This window comes from Anser brachyrhynchus, assembly GCF_964034855.1.
Source record: "Anser brachyrhynchus genome assembly, chromosome: 2".
NCBI classification, from domain to species: Eukaryota; Metazoa; Chordata; class Aves; order Anseriformes; family Anatidae; genus Anser; species Anser brachyrhynchus.
The window spans coordinates 90,886,091-90,911,540 of NC_137695.1; the positions used below are offsets into that span (position 1 = coordinate 90,886,091).

Below are 25,450 nucleotides of genomic sequence, written 5' to 3' on the forward strand. Positions count from 1 at the left end.
TTGTTGGTATTTTTAATGCAATACAAAATGTGAACTTTTCTGGTTTTGCGGATCAACAGAATATTCATTTTCTGTATTGATGATGTTTTAGAAGAGAGGCTCCTGGGGATTAATGGCTGTAAATAAAACGTTACTTTTGTTTATCAGCTTATTTGTGCCAAGGTGGCAATCCATAATCAGCAATAGTTTGGACTGTATTTGAATTAGTTTAATTAGAAGATCAATTTAATCTTGGAAAGAAAGAAACGGCACAGTGTTATCACAGCTGTATGTGTGATGGGTTGGCAAGGTGGAAAGGCTGGAGCAGGGAAGTGAATAGGAGGCATGGAGTCAGTGCAGAAGGGTGTAGAGAAAAGCTTGAAGGGCGGGTGGTGAAAGCTGTGGCACAGTCAGTGAGGGCTGTAAAGCGGCTGTAGTGCATTTGCAATCAACAGAGATAGCAAGCAGAAGGAGCTTTGGTTAAGGGACAAACTGGCTGCTTCTGCCACTGCCTTGGTTACCTCCACCAACTGATTGCAATTTTGGGATGTGGCAGTCTGGGGCACTCTTGTTCTTGAGGGGCTCTCCTCCTAGTTGTGCTGGGGGAAGTTGTTGGGCAAAGGGCAACAGGTAAACTTGCATCCTCAGCTTGGAATAGTTTCTGAGAAGAGCTGCCAAGCAGCAGAGAGTAAAGATACTTTGAGATGGACTGTTTGTGACACCAGAAGACTCTCTACTCCTCGCTGCCCCTGGGAGATGTGCTTGGTTCATGTTCCAAAAGCAGTGCCCTGCCTCAGAGCAGGTGTTTAATGGCTAAGATTTACCTGCTTAACCACTGACTCATCCACATAGAGAAATGTTTCATAGATGCTTAAGTAACTTAGTTTTAAACAGCAACACAATCTTGAGGGACTCATAGCACTTGCACTGACGTGTATATAAATATGCATGCATATGTGCATGTGTTTGGGATGACTTCTTTCCAGATTTGTTTGCAGTAGGTGACTTAGCTCTTAAAATGGACTGAAATAAACAGTGACAATTGAATTAGATACTATCAGGCACTTCTGGATTGGCAGTGTAATATTTTAATTATATCAATAATTCTGGAGTCCAAAGAACAAAACTATAGTTTAAAGTGTGGGAAAATAACTATAAATTATATCTTGGCGGTCCATGCTCCTTCAATCACTTCCTGACCGTGTTTACTCAGTTTTCAAGCCAAAATGAGCTTTTCTGACTTCAAGCATTGCAAGCCAATCTTGATCTATAAAACGCAACCTGTTGCTTAGCCAATAAAAAAGCTGGACTCCAGAAACAGCCTGGGATTTCTGTTTCTAATAGAGTACAGCATAACTCTTTTATTACTACATCATTGTAGTCTTGTCGATGGGAGCAATTATTTTGCTGGTAACTAGCAGATGCGGTGTGCACTGAAGGCAGGTAGCAATAGTTAAAAATATTCTTGTGGAGGCTTTATTGGGGGATATTTCTAATGTAGGCTCAGGGGTCATGTTGCTAGCTAGGCAGCTGAAAGGGCCGGGAGGAACTGGCTGCTCATTATCCATTGCTACTGGGGCAGAGCACCATATAAACATTTTAAATTATATGGGGAACCTGTGGATGTGAAGCCCTCAGGTAAGGGAAGTGCTTTCTGGTCACAGCCAGGTGCTCCCGCATTGCTGGTACTGACAGGGGCTGTCAGGTTAGGGACCAGCTATGGGTAGTTTTGCATGCATTAGGGTTTGCCAGAACCAGGGGAATGCTCAGGAGAGAAAAAAAATTAGACTTCTATTCTCTGTGCAATATTAGGAATGTGAAGGGTAGACTAAGGACCATCATTAATACTATCTTTAACAATAAGAAACACAGATTTTATTATTCTGCCTTTACTTGCTTGCTAACACAGGAGGCTTTCTGAATGTATTGGGCAATAGTGCTGCATTTTTCTTGTGGTAGAGCACCAGATGTATTGTCATTTGAGATTTATATGAGCAAATGCTTTCAGTCGTGCATGCTTTGCTCTTTGACCTGCCTCCTTCCTCCCTCTCCTCACCAGTCAGCTGCTGTCCCTCTGCTGCTAATTTACATCCCCCAATGAATTAAGGCTAATCCCTAACCCTTAATCCTCCTAAAATCTGCTCAACTTTGTGATCCTATCTTGACTTTAAAGGAGATTTAAGGTTTTTCTTGTTTTTCTTTTTTTTGAAGTGTGGCTGTCATTTGCATTAGGGGGTGTGGGGTAGTTTCGGTGAGTGGGCTGGCATTTTAGTGATTCATGTATTTTTCCCATTTTTATTTTTTTTCCACATTGAGCAGAATTGTTCAGGGTTTCTGTTTCACTTCTGCCCCCTTGCTATGCAGCATATGTCCCTGAAAGCAGAATCTGAAGAAAAGGGGTTTCCAAGGAGACATCACATCGCTCCTACACATTAATGTAGAGTGAGGACAGCACACTTTCCCAGCACACTATGTGATTGAACACAGCTATGAATGAAGATTTCCCTAGCTTCCCTGTCAAAAAGTAGGCATTTTTACCTCTGGAGCCAGTCAACATCTGAAGGGGTTGTGCCCTTCTTGAAGGTCGGGCTCTGTGTCAGTGCACTGCCAGCATCCTGCTCCACAAAGTTTCAGAGTGCAGGGGAGGCTGCTCTTTCTCTTTGAACCAGGTAGAGTTTAAATTTCTCCTTATGCTAAACCCAGGACAATTTGGCAATATTCATCTTTTGCCTGTGTGAATTACCACAATGTTAAAAATGTGAATGTAGTATAACTTTGTGAAGTTGTCTTTTTTAGCAACTTTTCTTTTAAAGGCAAAATCGGAGCTGGCCTAAGGAACCAGAGTAAATCTTTCTTAAAGGGATCTTGTGGAGTGACAGAGCAGCAAGGGAAGCTGCTCTGCAGAGGGTGAGATGTGTGAACCCTGGGTTCATGCTTGGTGTGAGAGCAGGACCCTCCTGTAAGCCAATAGTCAAAACTTTTTTTTTCCTTTTCCTATTTGTGCTTAGCAAGAAGATTCTTGTGCATGTGGCTAGTACCTTGGCTGCCTCTGCTCTTGTCACTTCTACACTAGCTTATTGCAACTTTTGCATTTTGGAAAGTTTGGTCGGTACAGAATGTGATTGCTGGCTCACTAAAGAGCGTGTCGTGCGGAGAGCACAGGCTGGGGAGTCCCACGGTTCCGTATTTAAATAAGTGAACTTTATAAAATTTGCAATGTCTAATTTTGTAACAGAAACAGGAGAGAATCATACAGCATGCAATTAAATATGGGAATGCTCAGGCAACCAAAAACAATGGGATAGTTCGTGAAAGGAAGGAAAAAAACATAAAAATGACGTCCCCTTTGGTGGAAATTTCATAGACAAGCATCTTGTTACGATTCCTTGGAAAGACAGTGCATTGCACAGCTGTTAGACATGTAAAAGGGAAATATGCATGTGCATATCCAAGTGTGATTATTCAGTTACTAATCCAGTTTCCCCAAATACTTGGAATAGAGCTTTCACCAGTGGTTGTTAGCTAAACAAAAAAAAAGTTTCACTTGAGGAACTGTGTTCCAAAACCTTGATTCTTATTAGAAATTGAAGCAACTTTCTTGTGGCAGAGGAAAAAAAAAATCATGCTTTGGGTAAAACTTTTCAAACATATGGCTCACAGAAATAGCAGGCTTCAGGAAGATTTATCTGTAACAGTACGTAAACAATTTATACTTGCACATGTAAGCTGCACATCAGATAAGATGCATTCTTGCAAAGCGGTGTTCCTTGAAAAAAATCTCAAGTCTCCATCTCTGGATAAGACCCCACAAAACTGCATTAGAGATGTATCCAGTAGTGCAGAGGCAGGAGAACAAGGAGGACTGAAGGAAATCTTGGCTGCTCTTCTTTGCATTAGTGGCATCTGAGCATGATGGAGACTGCTTATCCACAGGGTTTAGGGGGTCTTTCTGATAGCTAGACTGGTGCACAGGTAAAAAAGTATGATTTGTGCATTTTGTCAGTCATTGGCATGATAAGCAAGCTTTAGACCTACCAGTTTGAATATATTTAATGTCTTTTCATTGTTTGTTGGTCTAAAACAGAGTTCAATTACAAAGTAACATACAAGATCTTGTGTTTTTTTTCCTTCTGAGATACCTAAACAAAGGAAAAGACACAATCCATTCCAAATCTGTGAATGAAAGTGTAAAATACCCAGTCCTGTGAGGAGGCCACCAGTATCTTTTCATAAAGACTTTAAGTAGCTCATCTTTGTGTCACTGCTCAATCTTTATGGCTACAGGAGCTTAGTAGGAAGCCTAGAGAGCTTTAACTGTGTTTTGCTGCTTTTCTCATCAGTCCTCTAATGCCTCCTGATTAAGGGCTCATAAATCTTCACAGTATTAGTGGAGGAATCCATTTCCATAGCAAATGACACCCTTTCCCTGCCTCCTTTTAAATGTTATCACACGCATGCGGCAGCTACTTGTCCATATCGTTGTCACACGCTGCATGTTCTGTACAATGAATGCTCTCTTCCTGGAAACCCGAGCCTCTTACCCCTGCTAGAGAGTAGCCTTTCCTCTTGAGGTCACCTAACTTGGCAAGTCAGTGAGTTAATGGGTCCGAAAAGATTATCGTAGCACAAAATTGATGTAAACATTCTCCTTTCCATTTAGAATATACGGGCCTGGATTCCTTTCATCTTTCTGTGCACATTCCAGATGTTTGCTTCTTTCCTCTCATCATATATACATGATGGGATAGATAATGTACTGAGTTCAAACTTATGTCTAGAGCGTGATGTGTTTGTGCTCTGCTTCATTACACCTTCTTTTTCCCTTTTATTTGGGGAAGGAGAAGTACCTTAAAAGCCTTTTTTAATTCAGGTTTGATTTGTTTATTCAGTGCTTTCCAAAAGCAGTCTGGTTAAAGTCCTTCATCCCCTTCATTTCCTCTGCAGTTCTCCTGCAATATATCTCGTTTCAGTCAAGGACGACTCTATGCTGCAGCAGTTTACTCCTTTGGCTGTTTTGAAAAAGTTCCAGAAGGCACAGCTCACCATTTTCTTTTTGAATGTCCTTGTTTTTTTTTTTAAATAATTAAAAAAAAAAATCAAAAAAAGTCATCAAGATAAAGCAGATCTTCAGCATGGGGTATCTTGGGAATTAGATGCTGTTTTTTCCCCAGGTGATATTCTAACGTGTATTCACTGTTAAAGATTATGGGGAACATCTTAAAGTTGTAAAGGGTTTCAATTTTTCTTTCACTGAATGTCAGCAGCCCTTAATTGCTGTGTGCTGTTAAAACTTTACTTTCATTCTTAGTTTTTGTCTTAAGTTCTCTACAGCTGGACTACTTTTAACTTCTCTGTGTGTAGAGATAACTTGTTTTGTATCTTCTGATTATTTATTTATTTACTTATTTTTCAGAAATGGAAATGTTAGATCTACTAACAAATACCAGAACCTGCAGATCATGGTTATTCCTCCTCCTCCTCCTTCCCACTTAGCCAGTCTTGTATATTTGATTGTGGGTCAGTCCTAGAGGAGGTGGTTTGTTTTTTTTATTTTTAAACTTTGACTCAAGGATATGCCACACACTTCTCTGACCTTGATGCAACGTCAAGATGTCTACTAAAATATATGTGAAGAACTAGGATGTTCTGGGGCTCCAACAACTGTAACCATTGCAATTATTTCATCTCATTCAAAAAAAAAAACCAAAAAAAGCATTTATTTGTCATCAGGGTTATGAGAAACTGTTTTGAGGGATGGATTTTCCTCGCAGCTTTTTTTTGATTCTGCAATGTTTCCACTTTCTGTTAGTTTTCCTTCACTCTGTGTACATCTGCCCTTTCTGTCTCTCGCCCTTGTTCCCACCACTGCCCACTCTCTTTGTAGGGGAAATCTGGCAACTTTTCCTCCTTAGTTTAGTAGCGGGGAGTTTTTAAGCACTGACCTTGGCCTACAGTGTAACTTACTTTCCAAGCACTGTGAATGCCATGCAAAGTCCTTGTTGAATTTCCACGGAGTTCAGAGTTAGCGTGTCTCAACCCTGAATGTACTTGACTTTAAGCTTAGCCAACAAATTCCAGGGAAATCTTCCTCTCCTTTGTGTTTCATGAGAAATAAGTTTGAAAAATACAGGACAACAAGAGGTGACTCTGGTTTCTTTGTGTAAAAACAACGTATAGAAAGGGATTTTGGGGAAGGAGCAGTTGCCTGGCTCTGAGAGGTGGGAAGTCCTCTGGGCTCTCCTGGGTATGGCTGTGCCTCCCCAGTCATTTTATTTTTTTACGTTGTTTTTGAATTTTGTCATCCCTTGTTGCACAAACTAATTTGGGATGAATTGCTTTAGCATGAAGTCTTCTTTCTGTTGGCATTTGGTTAGGGCCCTGCTGCCCGTAGGAGGCAGCCGCAGGTCTGAGTGTCCCAACTGACCGGGCCCCTTCCTGGGCCCTCTCCCGTGCATTGGGATGTGTTGCTTGGGTTGGCACTGTGGCCATGGGTTTGGTGGCCCTGCTCTTCAGCCCTGTGCCTGCCAAAAGTCCCCTGCTGTGGAGAGGTCCTTTACTGCTTAGAGCAAACACCTCGTCTGGCTCCTCACCCTTGCAAAGCCAAAGAGAAGGCCCCACTGTTGCTGTGGGATGGATGTTTCCATGCACCTGTAAAACACCATTAGGTAAAACAGAGGAATTCAGAATATAATTAGCGTCTTCTATATTAATAAGCAGATCCTCTGTATATGCTTTCTCTGGTATCACTGTAGTCCCACTGTGTTTTGAGTTTGGCAAATGGATAGATGGAGGAAACTTGTCTTAATAAAATTCTGTGCTTGCACATATAATGCCTGATCCGACAAGGGAGTTTGTAAATGTCATGGCTCTTCAGAAAATGTTATCAGGGCATTTATTTATACAAAGAAAAACATAATGCCCTCAAATAATAGAAGTCTTAAATAAAATTTAGAGCTCAGTTGTGGATTTAATCTTACTGATTTGGGGGGGGGGTTATTATATAGGTTTGCAAAGATGTGGAGAATGATTGTATGCTTCCTTTTTACGTACTTTTTAAAGAATAAATAACCTTTATCATGGTAAACTTCATGTCTATATACATTAACATACTGTATATATTTAAATTGTTTTAACAAATTTCACCATTAAATAGATTTTTCTCAAGACTTCTAAATTTCTGATGACTTGTTAGGTCACCTTACAAATATCCCTATATCAGCTCTAGGGAAAGAAGAAAATTCATACAGAATAAATTGTTGGGCTAGAATTTTCAGTGAATGAATTCATTAAGGGACTTGATTATTTTAGTTCACTTAGCAGCTTTGAAAGTGTATGCAGTGAAATCAGAAATCACTCAAAATGAAACTATCTAATATCTGGATCTTATGAAAAATAATGAAAATAATTATATTAAAAATAGTCCAAAGAGGGACTCAGCAACAGCGATGATTTTCTCCACAGAGTAGTTCTGTTTCATCAATATTTCAAATTGTTTTCATTACTAATTTGTGTAGCTAATTCATGAAGTGCTGTTTAATCAAGTCTTTAACAGCCTTCTGTTTGTCTGCATGAGCCTCTGTAAGGTGAGAAGACAAGCTTTAGATACGGTGCTCTATATTTCCTTGGCATCTTTTTCAGCATGTAGCTTCCAGTGAGGCTGTCCTGGTATGTGATATGGTGTCATTCTGCTGCACTAAGGAGTATTTGCTTTTATATTAAGTGTTTTCCATCATAATGTGAGAATCCATGGAGCATTCTCTTGTTTAACAGTATAATTCCCCATTGTAAATATAACAAGTATCACAAAGTGAAAAATGTAATATGTTGTAATAAAAAACAATTTTAAAAGTTTTGTTTTACGCACTTCAAATACTGAAACCGTAGTTTTGCTATGGCATAGTGGTGGATTTCTCTAACTGATACTGACACTCTAAGGCTTTCAGAATGTCTGTTTATAAAATATGAAGAGATCTTAATATCAGGTAGCATGTCTGCAAGCATTTAATGAAAAATCCAAAGTTGAATGTTTTACTGATATTAATCTTCTTTAGTTGACCTAAATGTAAAAGCTTGGTTTTTATCACTTTGTATCATGTGTTTAATTCTGATTTCAATATGTCTTGTATATAACATCTTCCGTATAAACTCGCTTAAATCATCTGAGAACACAGTCAGTGTTGCAGGCATACATTTGACTTGGTTGTGATATATCCTATCTGTTTGTCTTCTAGAGTTCTAACATAGCTTTTCCTTTCTTCTGTGGCAGGATGACAAGGACTTGGTTCATGAGTTTGTTGTTGCTGAAGGCCTGACTTGCTTAATCAAAGTGGGAGCAGAGGCAGACCAGAACTATCAGAACTACATCCTGAGAGGTAAGACAAACGTGTCTGAAAGGTGTTCTATAGCTGCGAGGCTCTCACAGGTCTGCTACAACTTGCAGCATGTTAGAAACATATTTTTCTGGTCCGGAGTCTTGCGTATGTAGGAAAATTAGGCTGGGATTAATGCTCACTGCTGATTAGGATGAATTGGAAAAATAAAATGCTGATGTTCTCTCTATTGTCCAGCTTCTCATTTAGATTATATTGAAAAACACTAATTCTAAGAAAGAAAAGGCATTCTAGAGCTTGAGTTGGATAATTGTAAATGTCAAAGGTCACAGAACAACATAACTTCTTGGAATTGGATTAGTAGCTTGTCACACGATAGGGAATAAACAGCGAGACAGTCATACCTTAAGGTAAGTAGGCTGGAAGCAGTTTCAGCTATCTGATATTTTGGAGCTAAATAGGTAGTCAGAGGATTGTGTTCTGTTCTTTGCACTTAAGACAACTGGCAAAGGTAGAATTTGGGGAATGACATGGAAAGAGTCTTACCGAATTAGAAAGCTGACTTAATGTATAGTGTTCCTGCATGCATATCATGTGTGACTGCATGCCGTTTTTATTTAGCAAGGAAACCCAGGCTGCAAATTAGGAGAGTTCCTTCAGTGTTTTAAAAGGTTATGACTGAGGGCAGAGCAGTCATAACAAGGGATCCGTACTTCTGGGTGATCTCATAGTCAATAGAGAGCGCTAATGGATGCATAACTGTGGTGGATTGCTCATTTGAATTTTCTTAGACTGATGTACATAGCTGTCCCTGAAAATGTCAGTTTGATATATTTAGCTGACAACACTCAATCTGCAAATTGAGGAGCAAAATACGAAAATAGAAAAAGATTTTTCTAAGAACCAGAAGTGCTAAGTTACTGAAAGCAAGAATTCAAATAGTAAGTGTGGTTTTGTGCAAAGAACTTGGAAGGTTAGACTGTACAAATATCAGCTTTTGGGATTGGATAAGAAACCAAATCAGTACCACAGAAATTATGTTCTGTGTAAGTAGTCATGCAGTGATGTAAATGTAATTGAATAGTAGCTTGCTTATAGTCAGAAGTAAAAGACTGTTAACCACAATGCAAGTAGACAAGAACATGGAAACATATGAGAGGAAAAAAGGCTTTCTTTACAACTGGAAAAAAAAAAAAAAAACCTTTCTGGGAGAAAATCAGCTATTGATACTCTCCAAAAATTCAGTCTGGAAGCAAAATAAAGGTGCTGCATTGGACAGTCTGGCCTTCAGTCTAGGGGGTTACTGTTTCATTAGCTGAGCATTGATCTAGTGGCTGGGTGATGTCTTTGCGCTTCAGCAGGCTTTTGCAACCAGATACTGGAAACTCAAAGCAAGGAAACCTGGTAAGTGTTTACACTACCTGAGCACCCAAGTGGCCTTGCAGTCCAAACACTGGATTGCCCTGCAGCTCTTCTTTTCCAGTATCAGATAAGATCCAGGGCACTGAGCCTCCTTGCTGACAGAATGACCCACTAATACCAGAGTTGGTCACATCAGAACTAAGATCCTTACTTTAAGAAGATGCTTTCAGGGATTGGTACTATCTTTCAAATACCCAAATCAGGTCTCTTGTTCCCCCCATTTTGCTGGTTCTTGACACTGAAGCTTTTTTCTGGGTAGTGTATCCTATCGTCTGCTACAATAATAGGATTTTTCTATGTGATGTGGGTTTTATTTCAGAAATTAATATTGTCACGATTGTCTTTCAGAAACTTCAAAGCTTGTTACAACTCCAAGATTTTGTCAGCTGGTTTTCAGTTCCAGGACCTAGCGTGTACTCTCTGAATAGGTCTTGCATGTGCAATGAGATAAAGATAGGTTTGGAAGTACAGTGTAGCTAGCCAATCTTATCCAAATACGTTGAGGAGTGCTGAAAAGAAACATTAAATACACCAGAAAAACACTCTTACATGATGTATTATTTTTGGAATGCCATAGACAACGGCTGTTTTTTTGTTATTGATATTTAAATAAAAAAAGTCTGTCTAAATTTTTTTTCCCTTACTGCTGTGGTGTCCTGGTCTTGTGGTTCCTATTGGAGTGGAATGTATCCTCATTGTTTTCAATGGGCTTAACATGAATCATAAAGGGATAGGATTTCTTTTTAGTCCCATATCCTGTCTGTATTTCTTCAGCACCTCTCATTTAATTCACTGTTTTCCTCCTGTGCTACTAACACAGCTTATAGGGCTGACAATAAATAGCAGCCTTAGCCATTGCATTGCTTCTGTCGGCAGGGCTTACCCCTGCACTGTTGTCCTTGGTTTTGACTGAGTGGTTTCTGAGTGTTTCCTATTTGCCTGCATTCTTCAAGAAATAACTTTGTACTTAGAAATGAAAATAGATTAGTTATACAGGTATTTGTAGTTGTTGTAGGTGTTCAATACCTTATGCATTCCCAGGTACTAGCCCTTTCTTGAACTTGCTTTCCTCTTTTTTCTAAAAGTCTGTGTTGTTTCACTCTAATGCTTCCTGCTTGTGCATTTCTGCTTAGCAGTTTTGACTTGGCTCAAGGCTGGCTGAGCTGCCAAAAAAATGACTAAATATGAGTCACAAAAGTTTTAGTTACTTTAACGGGTGAATGGAAGATAAGTGTGTCTTTTACATGCAGTGCTGAGAAATCAGGGCAATTGTTTGTCGAGTGCTGAAGAGTGACCGTTTATTTCTGCTAGGTTTTGTGAAATAGGATTGTTTGACAGCACCTTTCCAAAAATGTTTCCTTTTGTCAGCCTGTAGTCTATGGACGTGAAACAACAGTAGTCAGGTCTTCTCTCTTTAACTATTCTGTTAAAATACCAGTCTAGGACACACATTTTCTTCCTCCTTAGTTACTAGTTCTTCAAGCTAAATTTTCCTCTTTGATATTCCTTTTAATTGTCATGGAGATGTAGAGTAACTGTGTTTTGTGGGATGTTCCCCCCCCCCCCCCAAAACAGGCTTTCTTACTTTTTTTCCTCTCTCCCCACTTTTGGGGGAAAGTATCCGTAAGAGCAATGAACTCTACTCATCGCACTGAACTTAAATGTTTCTGTGCCAGTTACAAGATTGCCTAAATTTTCAAAGCTAAATGGAAATGGTGAAAGATTGAAAATAGTCACAATTGATGAAGATTTATATTAATCTTTACTGTAATTTTGAAGGTGTGTATCATTTGGAAATCTTTTTTTTCACTGAATGAAAAAGCAACATCTGAAACAGTGTCTGAGCACAGGATAATTAAATAATTGATAGAATTATGGCAGTTTTCACTTTTTCTGTTAATTTACTGGTGCTGTTGGGAAGGTGAGAAGGAAAAGCAGTTTGTGTAGATGAAGGATTAATAGTTTTAAAAACACTGAGTAAGAGAGGTCTGGGGATTCACCTGACACTGTGATATGAGAAGTACTGCCCAGTGGTGTCCTGTCGCCTCTGCCCCTTGCATCCAATGAAAAGGTTGTTAAAAAGGTCCTCTGGCCTTTTTGCAGAGCATGTTTCGTGCTTGGAGCCCTAATTGTCTATGTGGTGGATTCAAATCATTATTTAGTGGAACCCGTAATTAGACAAAAGATAGAGTTTGTTGTGGTGGTCTGAAAGCACAAGCTAGGTGTACAGTCCAAGCAGAAAGAAGCCCTGGCCTCACTGCAGCCCACGGTTTCAGAAACTAAGGGTGAGGAAAAAATTGTACCATCAGTGCGTGCGTGTGCTAGTGTGTGCTTGAATGAACCTCTGCCGCTGGATGCAGAAGCTGTATGCTTATACTGGGAATAAGAATTTGGGTTTAAAGTCTGGATGAGAGATGGGTTTTGTTTGGTGGTTTTTGTTTGTCTTCCTTTTTTGAAGGAAAAAAGGAAAACAAGTGTTTGGAAGGAGCCTAGGAGTTAAGATTTGAGGCAAAGTTTGTGCTTTAAGTCACCTCCTCCCCCCAGAAAAACAAAACTATTATTATAATCTGAAAGAGAAAGATATGATGTGTCATCTACTGGAGTAATCTATACTCGATTCAATAATCTGGGCAGAAGACTGGATTGTAGTGGAACCAGTTTGGGGTTTCGTATTGCAGGCCTGCTGCACTTCCAATGAAGTGAGAAAGTCCTGTTGGTCTCTACAGACATTGAAACAAGTACAGAAGATGAAGGTGATGGTCCTGACTGAGGGATAGGATACATCCTCAGGGAAAGTGACATAGCATTTAAAAGGATTAAAAGTCCATAGCTTCCTATACACAGTCAGCAGCATCTTTAATCTGCTAGAAAAACAATTTAATTATTATGCCCAACATTTTTTCATAGTAAATGTGGTTTATTTTGGAATTGTATTTTTTACAAGCATGCTTTTATCTTTGCACAGATAAATGAGCATATAACAGCACTCATTTTCTCTCTTCATTTTGCAAGGCCTTTGGGGATTTTTAAGTAATTTAACGGGAGGCTTTTACCAGAAAAGTCCTGTGTGAGCCCTAAAGTGTAAATAAGAAAGAACAAAGTATCTTCAACCACTGAAATCATGTATGAAAAGTAACTCCAAGGCACATTCTGATCTTTGTTACATGCTTAAAAGGTAGGAGTCCATTGAAACCATTCACTTCAACCTTAGTATCTGTGATCTACACTGTTGCAAACTGCCAATGCCAGAGGAGCAGGGGGATTACCAAAGCACAGGAGTGGGAATCGAGAAGCCTGAAACTTCCCAATCCCACAGTGGGACATGATGAGGAGGAACCTTTTGATTCCTCGCCAATAAATGGGAGCCAATCTTTGCAAAGAGATGGACGGAGAGAAAGGAAGTAGCTGTATCTGGGTAGTCAACTTTCTAGTAACCTCTGCTTTCAAATTACAAGGTAATTCAAAATCCATATCCATGCAATGTAGCTAACAATATAGAGGAGAAAAAAAAAAAAAAGAAATTACAGTAAGAACTGCTTGTTGTGAAGAAGAAAGATTTCACTGCTGGAATTTGGAGATGCTGAGTTACTTGCTTGCAGTGTTGAAGCATGCACCAGAACCTCTGGGATCACCCAACTTCACCAAGAGCTCTCCAGGCCATGGGTCAGGTTTTCTACCACAACAGGCAACTAGTTCAGCCGTGAACATGCGCTGAGGCCTCCAGCAGTTAGGCCTATTTATAAAACCAGAGGCACGCGATTTCACCTGCACACCAACTTTAGCACAACCAGCTATGCCGCATATTCTGGGAAATCTGATTAAAGTCCTAAAACAGCTCAGTGCTGTGTGGTAAGAGACCATCTGGTTACTGTCTTTCACCAGGATGCTGCGTGCCCGAAGATGTCAAGAAGCTGGAGGAAGTAGAGAGCGAGGGTGAGGTTTTGCAAGCGGGCAGTGGAAGCTGCTGCTGATAACCCCTTGCTCTGAAAGCCAAACACAACGTTATCAGTAAGCTGAGGGTATTTCTGCATTGAGCCAAGGGCTACTTGGAATGCTTGGGTTTATAAATGTGCTCTCTGTAACGGGGCAACCCATTTCCAGGAACCAGCTGGCTGTATTTACCAAAGAGACCCCTCTTTGTTGCAAGGACCAGAAATCCTCCAGTGCTCTTATATTTTCCTCCCTCACCTGGACAGGCTGTGGGGCTTTCGCCTTTTACATTAAAAATTGGGTACTATAAAGCATTTAGCATAAACAAGCATATGCTTCTGCAGTAAATGTATGCAATGCTTTGTATCATTGGCACTGCTTGTACAAATACCAAAAGAATAGAAATAAAATAAGAGGCTATGTCTATCCTAAATAAATGTATCTTGCTGATTTGGTGCCACAGCAGTAAAACAGGTGGTAGTAACATACGTTTAGTACTGGAAAAAGAGCTAATGCTATGTAGCATGCATACCTTGACATTACTTCTTTTTCAGTGTGGACTGGAGAACTGTGTGAGGTATTCCAGCTGTAGGAAGGTATTCCAGCAACTTCAGAATGATATGCTGAGAGCTCAAAGAAAATAGAACAGACAGCACATGATTAGTCTTTTCTTTACATTTATTTCTTGTTCTGAAGCCAAATACCAAAACTTTCCTGATGCTCTACTCTTGACCTTCAGTGTGCAGGTATCCACATGTAGCTGTGAAGTTCTTATCCTTATCTCTACATATTCAAGTTGGCTTCTTATGTGCAGTCCTTTAAAAATTATGTAAACCTCTCAGCTGATCTCAAAATAGCTTCAGTAAGGGCCTGGGCCTTAAAGAGAAATCAAGTGCCTGAAGCTTGATTACTTAGGGGTATTGCTTCTGAGAGGGACTCAACCTAATCTCCCTGTGAAGCCATTTCTTTGATCTTTCTGCAGAGTCCATTAGAAAGAGTATCAGAGTTGGACGCCTGTCCTGTAGGGATTTGACCAGTGCATCATTCATGTTGTACGGGACAGCAGACTGCAGTCCCGTGAAACTTTGCCAATGCTCAGCAAATCTGCCTGGAAGCTCCATGTGGAGGTACAGCCTTGGTTCCCCCCCCAGCCCACACCTAAAAAAGTAAATAAATAGAATGATAGCTGCATTAGCAAATTAGTGTACCTGTGCAAGTAAGACCTGCCTGTCAGCAGCACTGCTGAGCTTAGGTACGGCGCCTCTGTGATGCAGCCGTGGTGTCTCCTTTTGAGAGATACCTGTGCTGCTAGCTTTCCATCAGAGAGAGATCGAGCTCATATTGAAGGTAATAGTGATGGCATGGTACCTTTTATATGTGTACAGAAATAGTAGATTGTTCATTCTTTTGTGTGTCTTGAAAAGCCGTGGAATCAAAAAATATGAATGGATTTGGCATCCTGGGTCATGAACTCTTTAGAAATAGTGAGATTAGGATGCTTTTCATTGTACTGGAAAAGAAGGCACAGTGTACCATCTCCTTGACCAGTAATATAAACAGCAGACCCTGACTCAGAAGCTGAATCCTCTTTCATTTCTGCAAATCTCTCTTTAAGGCCAAATGCATTTGTTTACTTTTCCAAGGGTAGCAGGAGAGCTTGACCTTGGAAGCCTTGCAGTTTAAAACGACAGAAAGCATCCTACTTGCTTTCCTGTCTGTACTTAGAGCACTTCCTTTCTTGTTTTCTCATCTGCATATTTTTAAATGACGTTCCTTAGAGTCAACCTACACATTTATTGTGCTGAGAGTTTCCTACCAAATGCAACCTTAAGTGTTCCCTTAGTTCGTGGAGGAACCCCTTCCCTCTCCTTCCTCCCTCCTCCTCCGCTTCCCTCCCTTCTCCCTGGATGCGATTCCGATCTGTGATCCGTCTGGAAGCAGAGCCAGATGGTCCTAACGCACTGCGTACAGCACGGGTCCTCCCAGCCTGGGATGGGAATTGGCACTGAAGCAAATGTGAGTTCAAAAGTTTAACCACCAAACAGTAATTTACACATCTACAAATAAACTGAGCGGCTTCGTGCGCCGTATGGAATTGGCCGTCCGTGTTGTGACTGCTCGCGAGGAGAATATGGTGTTCTCATAGTCTACGTGGAATTCAGCAATAACACCGCCATAAAATTATGGATTTCCCTTGTTTTTAAAACTGACAGACTCTGGAAGGGTTTGGGTTGCTTTCTGTCTACATGAAAATGAATCTTTGGGTTTTTGTGTAATTTTTATGCTTTGTGAAATTCCCATGAAATGTGACACCTCAGGCTATGCAGACTCCATGTAAAACGAGGAGCTGAACCATGAAAAATGCACATCCTTAACTACTAAGCAAAGAATAAGTACTTGGAAGTGGTCTCAGGGGTCTTTAAAGCCATTTTGGATGTTATATGATTTAACTACTCGAACTTTATGAACAAGTCTTGAAAACAATGCACCGGTTCCAACTGGAAGGAGCATATTACAGAGGATTTCGGCCTTTTTGTAGTAATCTTTGAGCATGAAGTAGCCAAAACCTGATTCATTAGAGAAGGGGGAAAATGTGCAGAAAATGAAGACATTCATAAGCTGGCACATACGTGCACACTTGTACAAAGTACCCCGCTATTAGGGATTTTGCTATAAACTGTTTGTAAAGAATATATGCATTTAATATGCTACAAAATACACTGGGGAAAATAATCTTTGCTTGTCCCCATTTCAAGATAAGATGCTTCCACAGCTCCTTGTGATTGCGATAATTGGGGTGGCACACAGAGTGCTCTATCCCAATACAAAAGCAAAAATAAAAAAACTAACGACTTTAAAGGGATGTGGGGGGAGAGTCAAATGTGTATTTTAAATGTAGGATAATTAGAAAGTGCTGACTGCTATTCTGTGGAGATGGTAATTATATGACATAATGAGGTGTCAAAAATGAGCTTGTTTGAATGTCTTCAGAGTTAATTTCCCTATACAGATATACCTGAATTATTTTAAGTTACATCTGAGCCCTTTTGGTCTATTTATACTTCTTTTTTTGTAGATGTGCATTTCTATTGCTCATGTTCTCATAGGAGCAATCAGAAAATAGAGTGATAGACTGAACTCCTAAATTACTTATCTTAATTGCTATGAACAGTGATCTTCTTGAAGCCTCTGTATCAGAATATTTTTAAGAGCCCCAGAGAATTCAGGAAATCTAAGATACTTGCATGTGTTAGTCCAGTATTATTTATAAACATATGATAGTGTTCATGCATATGTGTATAAGGAAGAAAATATATAATCAGAACCTGACGTCAGTGAGGGATGATTTTAGTGAGCATATGAGAATATTAACATTTGTTTGCTGCTGTGGAGGGTTTCTGCTTGCTTGTTCTTCTGCACGGCCCTGAGGACCACGGAGGAGCGCAGAAGGTACGCTCTGTAGGGAGGCAGAAGTAGCTAATGGCTGCATGTTTGCAAGGGCTGAAGAAGAAAAGATGGGAACTCTTTTTGCTGCTCCTTAATGAAATACAGGGACCAGTTTACTCTCCGTTAGTGCTCTGCCTCTCCCCACCTCTACCACCTCCCACATGCAGGACTCAAGCTACTGATGGTGGCATTAGAGCGAAGAGAGGAGAACGTGCTCTGGTGCCCTTATAGATGAGAAGGTAGTCAGAATATGCGGGCAGGGACTGAGCAAACGGTGGGCATGCAGCGAAGCCCAGCCACTGTGGCAAGGCAGACAAGTTATTGCATCTTCCCTCTTGAAGCCAGAGAGAAAAGAGGTGAGGTTTGCAGTTCCTGCCTGCTAGAGGAGGGAACACACAGGTTTAGTGCATTCCTTAGAGTTTAACAAAAAGTTGGAATTGAATACCACCTTAAGCTGTGGATTTATGAATTTTAACATGTTTTCTTTCTCATCACGTTTCCAGGCAAGAAGGAATTTTTCCAGTTTTCAATGTGTGAGGCATTTCCAGTATTTTCCACTTAAATTTCGGTAGCTAAAGCCTGTGCTGTCAAGCCAGGAAAGAAGGTACTGATCTCCTGCCCCCTAGTGACACGAGGCACTGAGTTTCATTAGCTGCCAAAAATACTGTATATACATTATTCAGGGTGTTTTTTTCAATAATAGATCACTTTGAAATTTCTTCCTGGAGGTTTTAGTGAATAGAGTTTACTGATGTAGGTGCCATGCAAAATACGTCATTATTTTCATTTGCCTCTTTTTAGTTTGTTGACAGCTAGAAAACAAGCATTCTCTTCTCTTCCTAGAGATGATGACAGTGATTACAGAATAAAAGAGGAGGGATTATTCAGGGTGTATGACAGTAGGAAGGTTCTGTAGCCCTGTGGACCTAGGATCAAGGCTGGAGTGTTCCAGTCCCACAGACTGGTGTTTCAGAAAAGTACTGAGTAAGTTGTAGGAGTGGGGTGATGTATTGATGACAATCTTGCTCAGAAATCTGAATATCTCTGGAAGAAAGAGCACGTGGAGAAGAGGAGTTTCAAGTTTGCACTGAGTGGCTCCATGTCATACTGGGCCCAGAAGGACGTATCAGGGGAAAGAAAATGGTCTATGAGCTACAGAGAGAGAAAAGCACAAAGAAAGCTGCTGAGAAGCCGAGGAGTGGTAACATGCCTCAGGAAAGATTACTGATTAAGGGCACATCCTAAGGGTTAGCTTTAAGGAAATGTTGGGATGAACAGACTCTTTTACAGTTGCTGTTTTTCTTTTTACATTTCACAGTTCCCTGAAGTGGTGAAATTTTAATAAATAAATAAAATCTGTTTGCCAGGAGGAGTACAATTAGATAGCTCTGATGTTACAATGCATTGACTTTAATTGTTGAAGTGCTACTCAGGAATACTCAGGAATTAGTATATACTCACACTTGGGAATTGGTATACCTGTAGCATGTTTTAAGTGGGTTTATTTAAATGACAAGTGGGGTCTTAAAGACTTCTGCCAATATCGAGCAATATCCTGTTACCTCCTCCTGTGAGTTATCACCTGCCTAGACAAGGATCTCAGTTTCCCCTACACCTGCTCTTCTGTACCTCCCCACCCAGTGCCCTGATTTCCTCATTTTGTACTCCAAACCTTTGCTTCGAAACCAGTTCTGTCATTTTTTTAAAGTTACACCTTAGGCTGGCTTTGGGTACAGTGGGGTTGCACAGCACTTACTCCTGCTATTTCTTCAAGTTTCTGTTTGCAGACTTTTCCCCTGGCTGCTCCATATCTCAACAGCCTGCCCCTGTGCAGAGGGCAGCGTCAGGGAGCAGACTCTGTTCTCTCACCCTGCAATACGATGAGCAAAAGTTTAGCTTTTAAGGCAGACTTTCAAACTAACTTTGAGACATGTTTTCCAGCTTCCCAAAAATCAATATTGGGACACCAGGCGGTTACTTTTAGTATATAGATTAATATCAGTGATGGAAACAGTGATTGTAGTACTTATTAATCATGTATATTGGCTTCTAAAAAGAATACATCTAGGAGGCTTTTGATAAAAGTTTCTAAAAACTGTTCCCCAAGATTATTATGAACAGATGCACTTAGAATACCATTAAGCTTGATTAATAAGTCTTGAAAATTAATAAATACCTGTATGCCTTATTTTGCATGCATGCATATCCCCTTTGTATGCAAGCTGACAGTCTTTGATCACACAGTGGGTATGGCTTTTTCCACAGCTGCTCGATTCAGCTAGTGAGCACTGTCACACCTGTACACTTAATGAACACCTTTTAAATAGCTTGTTGTACCTTCAAGGCTGCTCAAGGCTTTGAGATTTATTTCTTGCCATGCAAATTCTGTTACGCTTGTTTTTCTCATGCATTTTTCTGTGGTTTGTCACTAATTGTTATCCAAGACCTTCACAAATACCATGCTATTTCCAGAAGCTGAGGGGGCAGCGTAATCTTTATGTGGCAGATAAGGAAATGAGGTACTTGGGACTAGACGTATTCTGAATCCAGAATGATTCAGTGAGACTAGGTGACGTTTATGAGATTACTTGGGCTTGTTTTGCAGACTTCATATGGTACTTTCTGTTTATGCCTTTTAAATCTTTACTTTTGGGGCTTCATTTCCCATTTAGACTCTTGCCTAGCCTGTCCTAGTTTTCTCTCTCTCTGATCTGTATAGACAAGAACCGTTTTCTCCTTCCCACATCAACTTCTTTTCACCATCACCAGATTATCAGTTCATTTACATTATCAATCAATATTTGTCAAATAATTAATAACTACACATCAATTTTCATCAATTTATTTGCATTAATTTCTTCATCAGTTTAAGCTGGTTTAAACATCTTTTCTCCCATCACTTCTTCCTACTGCTGCACTGTCTCCTGGGTTCTGGCACCACAGCTGTGTTTGTGTGATGGTATAATGAATTTGACAGAAGAATGTGTTCGTCTGAAAAATTGCTCGGTGGGGTAAAGAGGTGTATATATTGCTGTTTTTCTGGATGTTTCTCAGTGCTGTCAAATAACCCGGTCCAGTTCTCTGTGTTGGGGCACAAGCCCCTGTGCTGGCAAAACCCTCAGTTTGACCCAAGACAAACAAGTAAGGGAGAGTTTTGCAGTACTGCTATCAAGTATGTTGTCACAGTTTCGGTCTCTTATCTCTAGTCCATTTCTTTCCTCAACATCTCTCACATTAGTCCTAATCCCTCCAGCCAAGTAGCTTTTAGTCTTTCCTGTTACTTCCCTCATTTATCCCAGTCACTTCATCTCTTTGCATAACTCTCAGATGCTCATTAGCACTTTCTATCAGGGTTCCTGCTTTAATTTTCCACTTTTTTGAGCTTCTCTGGACTTAAACTTTGTTTCCTTCTGCATTCAGATCAGAATTCTCCTCCTCACTATCTGAGTAACCAGATGGTTCATTTAAAAATAAAAACAAAATACTTACAAACTTTCTGGTCTTATTTTGAGTGCCATGTCCTTCCTTGGTGGGCAGTTGCTGGGATTGTTACAGGGATCTTTTGTTAACCAAGGACTGTGGTTTCTGTTGATTGTATATTTTCAGTAGACTACTGTAAGTGTCAAACATGGGTCACTTCAAAACCTTTTAACTACACAATTTGGACACATCTTAATCTGGTCCATATGAGCTTTTTCACTGACATGACATTATAGTCTTCCTGAATTTTCCAAAGAGCACAGCTTATTTATTTATTTTTAGAAATCGAACTCAGCAATATTTTTAATTCTAGTAGTATGTTCTCCTTCTCCTTCCTCTTCCTGCCTTCTACAAACCCACCGTCAATATAGGCAATGTTAGAAAATTTCCACGAAAAAAGAAAGTGATGTGATTCAAACACCACACAGAGGAAGTTTCAGTCCAAACTGAAAACTTTAAAAATTATGTACAACTAACCCCAGGAGAGTTTTCACGGGAATTATCAGGCAGTTGTATTAACAAGCAACAAGACCTGTGCCATATCTAATGAACCTCCCATTTTAATTTCATGAGGCTCATGGCTCACTACTGAAAACGTGTAGGAAAATCTTGCTTTATTGGCTAAAATATAACGTCCCTCTTGTTGCTTTATGCTTTGCTTTATTCTGGTCTTTAGCTATAATAATGTGTTGTTAACTGTGACTAATAAACTGGTTATAGTGTAATGGTTTGATTTTTATTAAGAAAGAATAGACAAAAACTTTGCTATTTTTTAAGTAGTATTCTAATGTAGCGTTCTTGTGTAAAATCTTCACCGTGAGACAGCAGAGCATTACTCGACTGAGCAGTAAATTTTGGAATGTCTGTTTGGAGCTAAATTTTATATCAGTACTTCAAAGTAAGTAAGGGCAGTTAAATACACACTATGTATCATTTGAAAGAATCCTTTTTGGCTGGTTTGTAGGGCAGGATTCATCTCACCTAATTCCAGTGAACTTGTCTCAGGTAGTCAGCTAGACCCCAAGAGAAAACACACCTTCGTGATTGAACTGGGTTTGATGCTTGATTGGCAGTTTTTCATATCTGCTGTTATCTTTTGTTTCTCTGTTTTCCATCTCAGGCCATTAGTCTGTGTCTGCAATTGTAGTTTAACGTAGAAAGAATTTGAGTACTTGATGCAATTCAGTTCATTTCAGTCTCAACTAGTTCCTCAAAAACAGTGGAAGGAGCTCAGCAGAAACTGCTTCAGACCTGTAAGCTATCTCTGTTATGACAAGAAAGACATTGGTAATATAACATCCCAGGCTGAATGTCTGTGATCATTTCCCTCAATTCACTTGATTGAATGAATAGGTGGATAACAGCAGGTCTATTCTGTTTCTCTTTGAAGACATTCAACAAGCTGTCTTATAGTCAGCTTTGTGAAAGTACTTGTCCTTCAGTGCCTTTCATTGCATTTTGGGTTGCAGGGTGGAGGTGGGAGGTGTTGAGATGAGGAAAAAGACAGAAAAGCCCAGACAACCTGCTCCTGAACTCAGGCATCAGAGAAAGCAAACATCTACACTTGACATTTTCAGGCTTTACGAGTCCTGATGGTGCAACACATTTGTTGCTCTAGCGTAGTTAATACTTGCTATAAAAAGCCAAGCCACCATTATGTGTTTAGTGGGTGTAATGGTTCCCTGAATCATTCAGTAAAAGAATAAGACTTGCTGTTTGATTTTAGGAGCATCTTAGCAAGATGATGTCCTTAGTTGATTTCCTTGACTAGCATTCATGGATGGCAAAATGGTCATTTCAGGGGTTTTAGCATCATTGCCTCATTTGAACAATGACCTCAGTAGAAAGATTTGTGATTTCTGCAAATCAGGAGAGAAATCCAGGATCTTATTCTTTAATCTATGCCAGCCTTGCCAGCTTTGGCCAACAGGAGCTGTAGTGCACATCCTAAACCTGACGTAACAGCTATGTGGTCAGATGTGCCACTTCGAGCCAACGTGGTGGCCTGTGTGGGCCCAGGTTTGGTGAGCTGAGTACCATGGACAGGGGCAGCACAGCATCAGCCTGTGCAGTGCTTAGCACTTGCCAACAGTGTCAAAATAGTCGTATGAGCCTGAATAATTGGTGCCAAATGAGCAATTATTAATCGCATGTAAAATAGACGTGCCTTCTTAAGCTCCTTCTCGCAGGCGTTTTGGATTCAGACCTCCCGTGCGATTGTGTTTGGTCCAGAGCTCTTCAAGGCCCTAAAATGCTGTGTGATAAAGAAAGCTATTCCTTTGTGAAGCTTTGAGAAGGCACTGCAGGTGTTCATGAAGTCCTCTTACCGAGTGTTTCACACTTTGTGCTGAGAAAACCCTTTCTAATGCCTTTTTTGTGTGGAGCGAATGTCAGGCTGTTATGGCCTGTACCCTTCAAATGACATTTCGTTTGAACACAGTGATGCTGTGATCTTAACCAGCCTTGTTCTAAAGTGGTTTTTGAGTTTCATATGAGCTAAGCTGCAGATGGGGCATTGACATGCTTCTTCCAGATGTCTATCAGAATATATTGCTTTGTTCCAACTGGAGCACTCAGACTGCTGTTTGGTGGTGGTTACCCATAGATGGGTGTTGTTGGAAACATTCCCTTGCACAGGCTATGGCAAAATATATATATATATATATATACATATTTTTTTTTCCATCCTGAAGTATAAAGGTTCATTTCACTAATGACTGTTGACATCATCTGCTTGCTTCAGACAAGACCAAGTACAAAGAAAGACCGAGACATTATATTTAGATTATTAAAAAAAAAAAAAAGCAGTGTTAAATTAACTTGAGAGACTGAGGCTTCCTATTTGTTATGCATTCTTATTTCTGCATTTTCTATGAGGAAAATGCTTCTCTGAAACAGTCCTAGCCATGTTGAAGGGACTTGCAGAAGAACTATTTGTTACTCCCAAGAATCTGTAATTTCTTGATATGTTGCCAGCGTGAATAAGACAACACGTTCTATCCTCGATTTCAGTGTTCTTCCCACATGTTGCACTTGTAATTGTCAGGGACTCAGGGGGGTGTTATGGCTGCTATGTCCTTTATGCTTGGCGTGTTGGAGAGCCACGTGCAACATCAGAGCGAATCCAGGAGGAATGAACCATACTCGAGCAGAACTTCGCCACCTCAATCACTGCGTTGTCTTGTTTGTAGCTAGGTTGATAGTTTTCCCTTCACTCCAATGTCACATTATTTTGCACTTCCTGCTCTAATTCAATTTACAGGCTGAATTCTATAAATAAAAAGTTTATTTTTGATCTTCCTTGTCAGTATATCAGTGCATTGACCTGATGTTCAGGAATTCATTTATTCAGTGTGTGTTTTCAGCAGCAGTTTCTGGCCTACAAGACTGAAGAGGACATGGAGAATCCCAGTGCTCTGAAGCTATAAGTCTAGTTTAAAGAACAACAAGTTATTAGAAATAAAACAATTGGAATCTTTCTATTTATAGAGTGATTTCTGCATGTAAAAGGTATAATATTTTTAATTTTTACTCTGCAGTCAAAAGACCAAGAAGCTTAGAGGAGATTCTCAGCTAATGACATCACTCCAGACCTTAGGTTGTAGTTAAAACATGAACAGATTGCTGTGGGGTTACGGGAACTGCTCCTTATCAGATGATGGTGCTGCACACAGGCATGATGCATGTACATTGTGATACATTTCTGTCTTAGGTGTTGTAAACCAGGATGGTTCTTACCAGCAGGAATTTTGGAAGTCTCATTTCAAACAAGATTAAGACCTGATTGGCCTTGGTTGCGCTCTTGTTTATCTTGCTGACGGAAATAGGAGTTAACTCTCGATGTGTGTGAAACACACAAATTGAATCCAGAACTCTTAAAAAAGAAAAGTCCTTCATAGTTACTTGCTTGTCATGTTATAATGTGCATGCAAACAAAAACACCGTAATACTGAAAATGATGTTACTATTGAAAAAATAATTTGTTTTTCCTACAGCACCAAAAGATCAGTCTTGATTATATTGACATTTACTGACATTTTTTTCATTTGAATGGCATCATAATCACTCCCTCGAAACACAAGAGTTGTTTTTTTAGGTGAACACTCTGAAAAGATCATTAAAAATAATCAGGGTAATTTAGCGCTGCTTTAGCTCAAATTCCCATTTTTCATTAATGTTCTTCTGTGTTTGCTTATAAGCTTTTCTAAAAAAAAAAATCTTAAGATTAAAACATCCTGCTTACTGGGTTATCCTGTGAGAACCACAAGCACATTACTGCACATCTTGAAATGCCAGTACATATCCTAATATATACTTCATATAGAATACATAGGACTGTGGTTTCTCTAAATATAGTGGGTTTTTTTTGTTTTGTTTTGTTTTGTTTTGGCATTTCTACTCTTCCCCCAGTTGTTGTGTTCCCAACAAGAACCATATTGCATCTATGGGCTTTTTTATATTCTTTAATAGCTTGAAAGTATTTTAAATCTGTGTTCTTCTTGCTGCTAATGAGGAACATTTCATGCTATATTTTTGGAAATGATTTCTTTTGCGTCTTATTTTTCCAATCAAATGAAATTCAGAGACCTTTCAGTCAAATGAAAGAAATTTGCATTTTTTTATGTCATACCCTTGATGCTTCAGTTCTTTATACTGCCATTATTGCCAGCAGAAAAGATCCAGCAAATCAAAATTGTAAAGACAGCTTTAATTTTACAGAACAATATTCCCACTGTAATGGGCTTTAAGCTTTCTATTGGCATCACTTAACGGCAGTACAGTGTGATGTATGTACATCAGTAAAAAGATAGCTTCTGCTGCCTCTAGCTGGAAGAATTTAGGGAGGAAAGCATTGCCTTCCT

The 25,450-nt window shown here is 39.8% G+C and overlaps 1 protein-coding gene across 9 annotated transcripts in view; it reads left to right on the forward strand.

Annotated features, from left to right (window-relative positions):
* The window catches only part of FHOD3 (formin homology 2 domain containing 3), a 415,825-nt gene that overhangs the window by 208,385 nt on the left and 181,990 nt on the right, over positions 1 to 25,450 (forward strand). For all 9 annotated transcript variants that reach the window (XM_080583589.1, XM_080583581.1, XM_080583582.1 and 6 more), the window contains exon 5: positions 8,246 to 8,351. In XM_080583589.1, the coding sequence (XP_080439715.1) occupies positions 8,246 to 8,351 (106 nt within the window). The remainder of the gene's footprint in view (positions 1 to 8,245; positions 8,352 to 25,450) is intronic.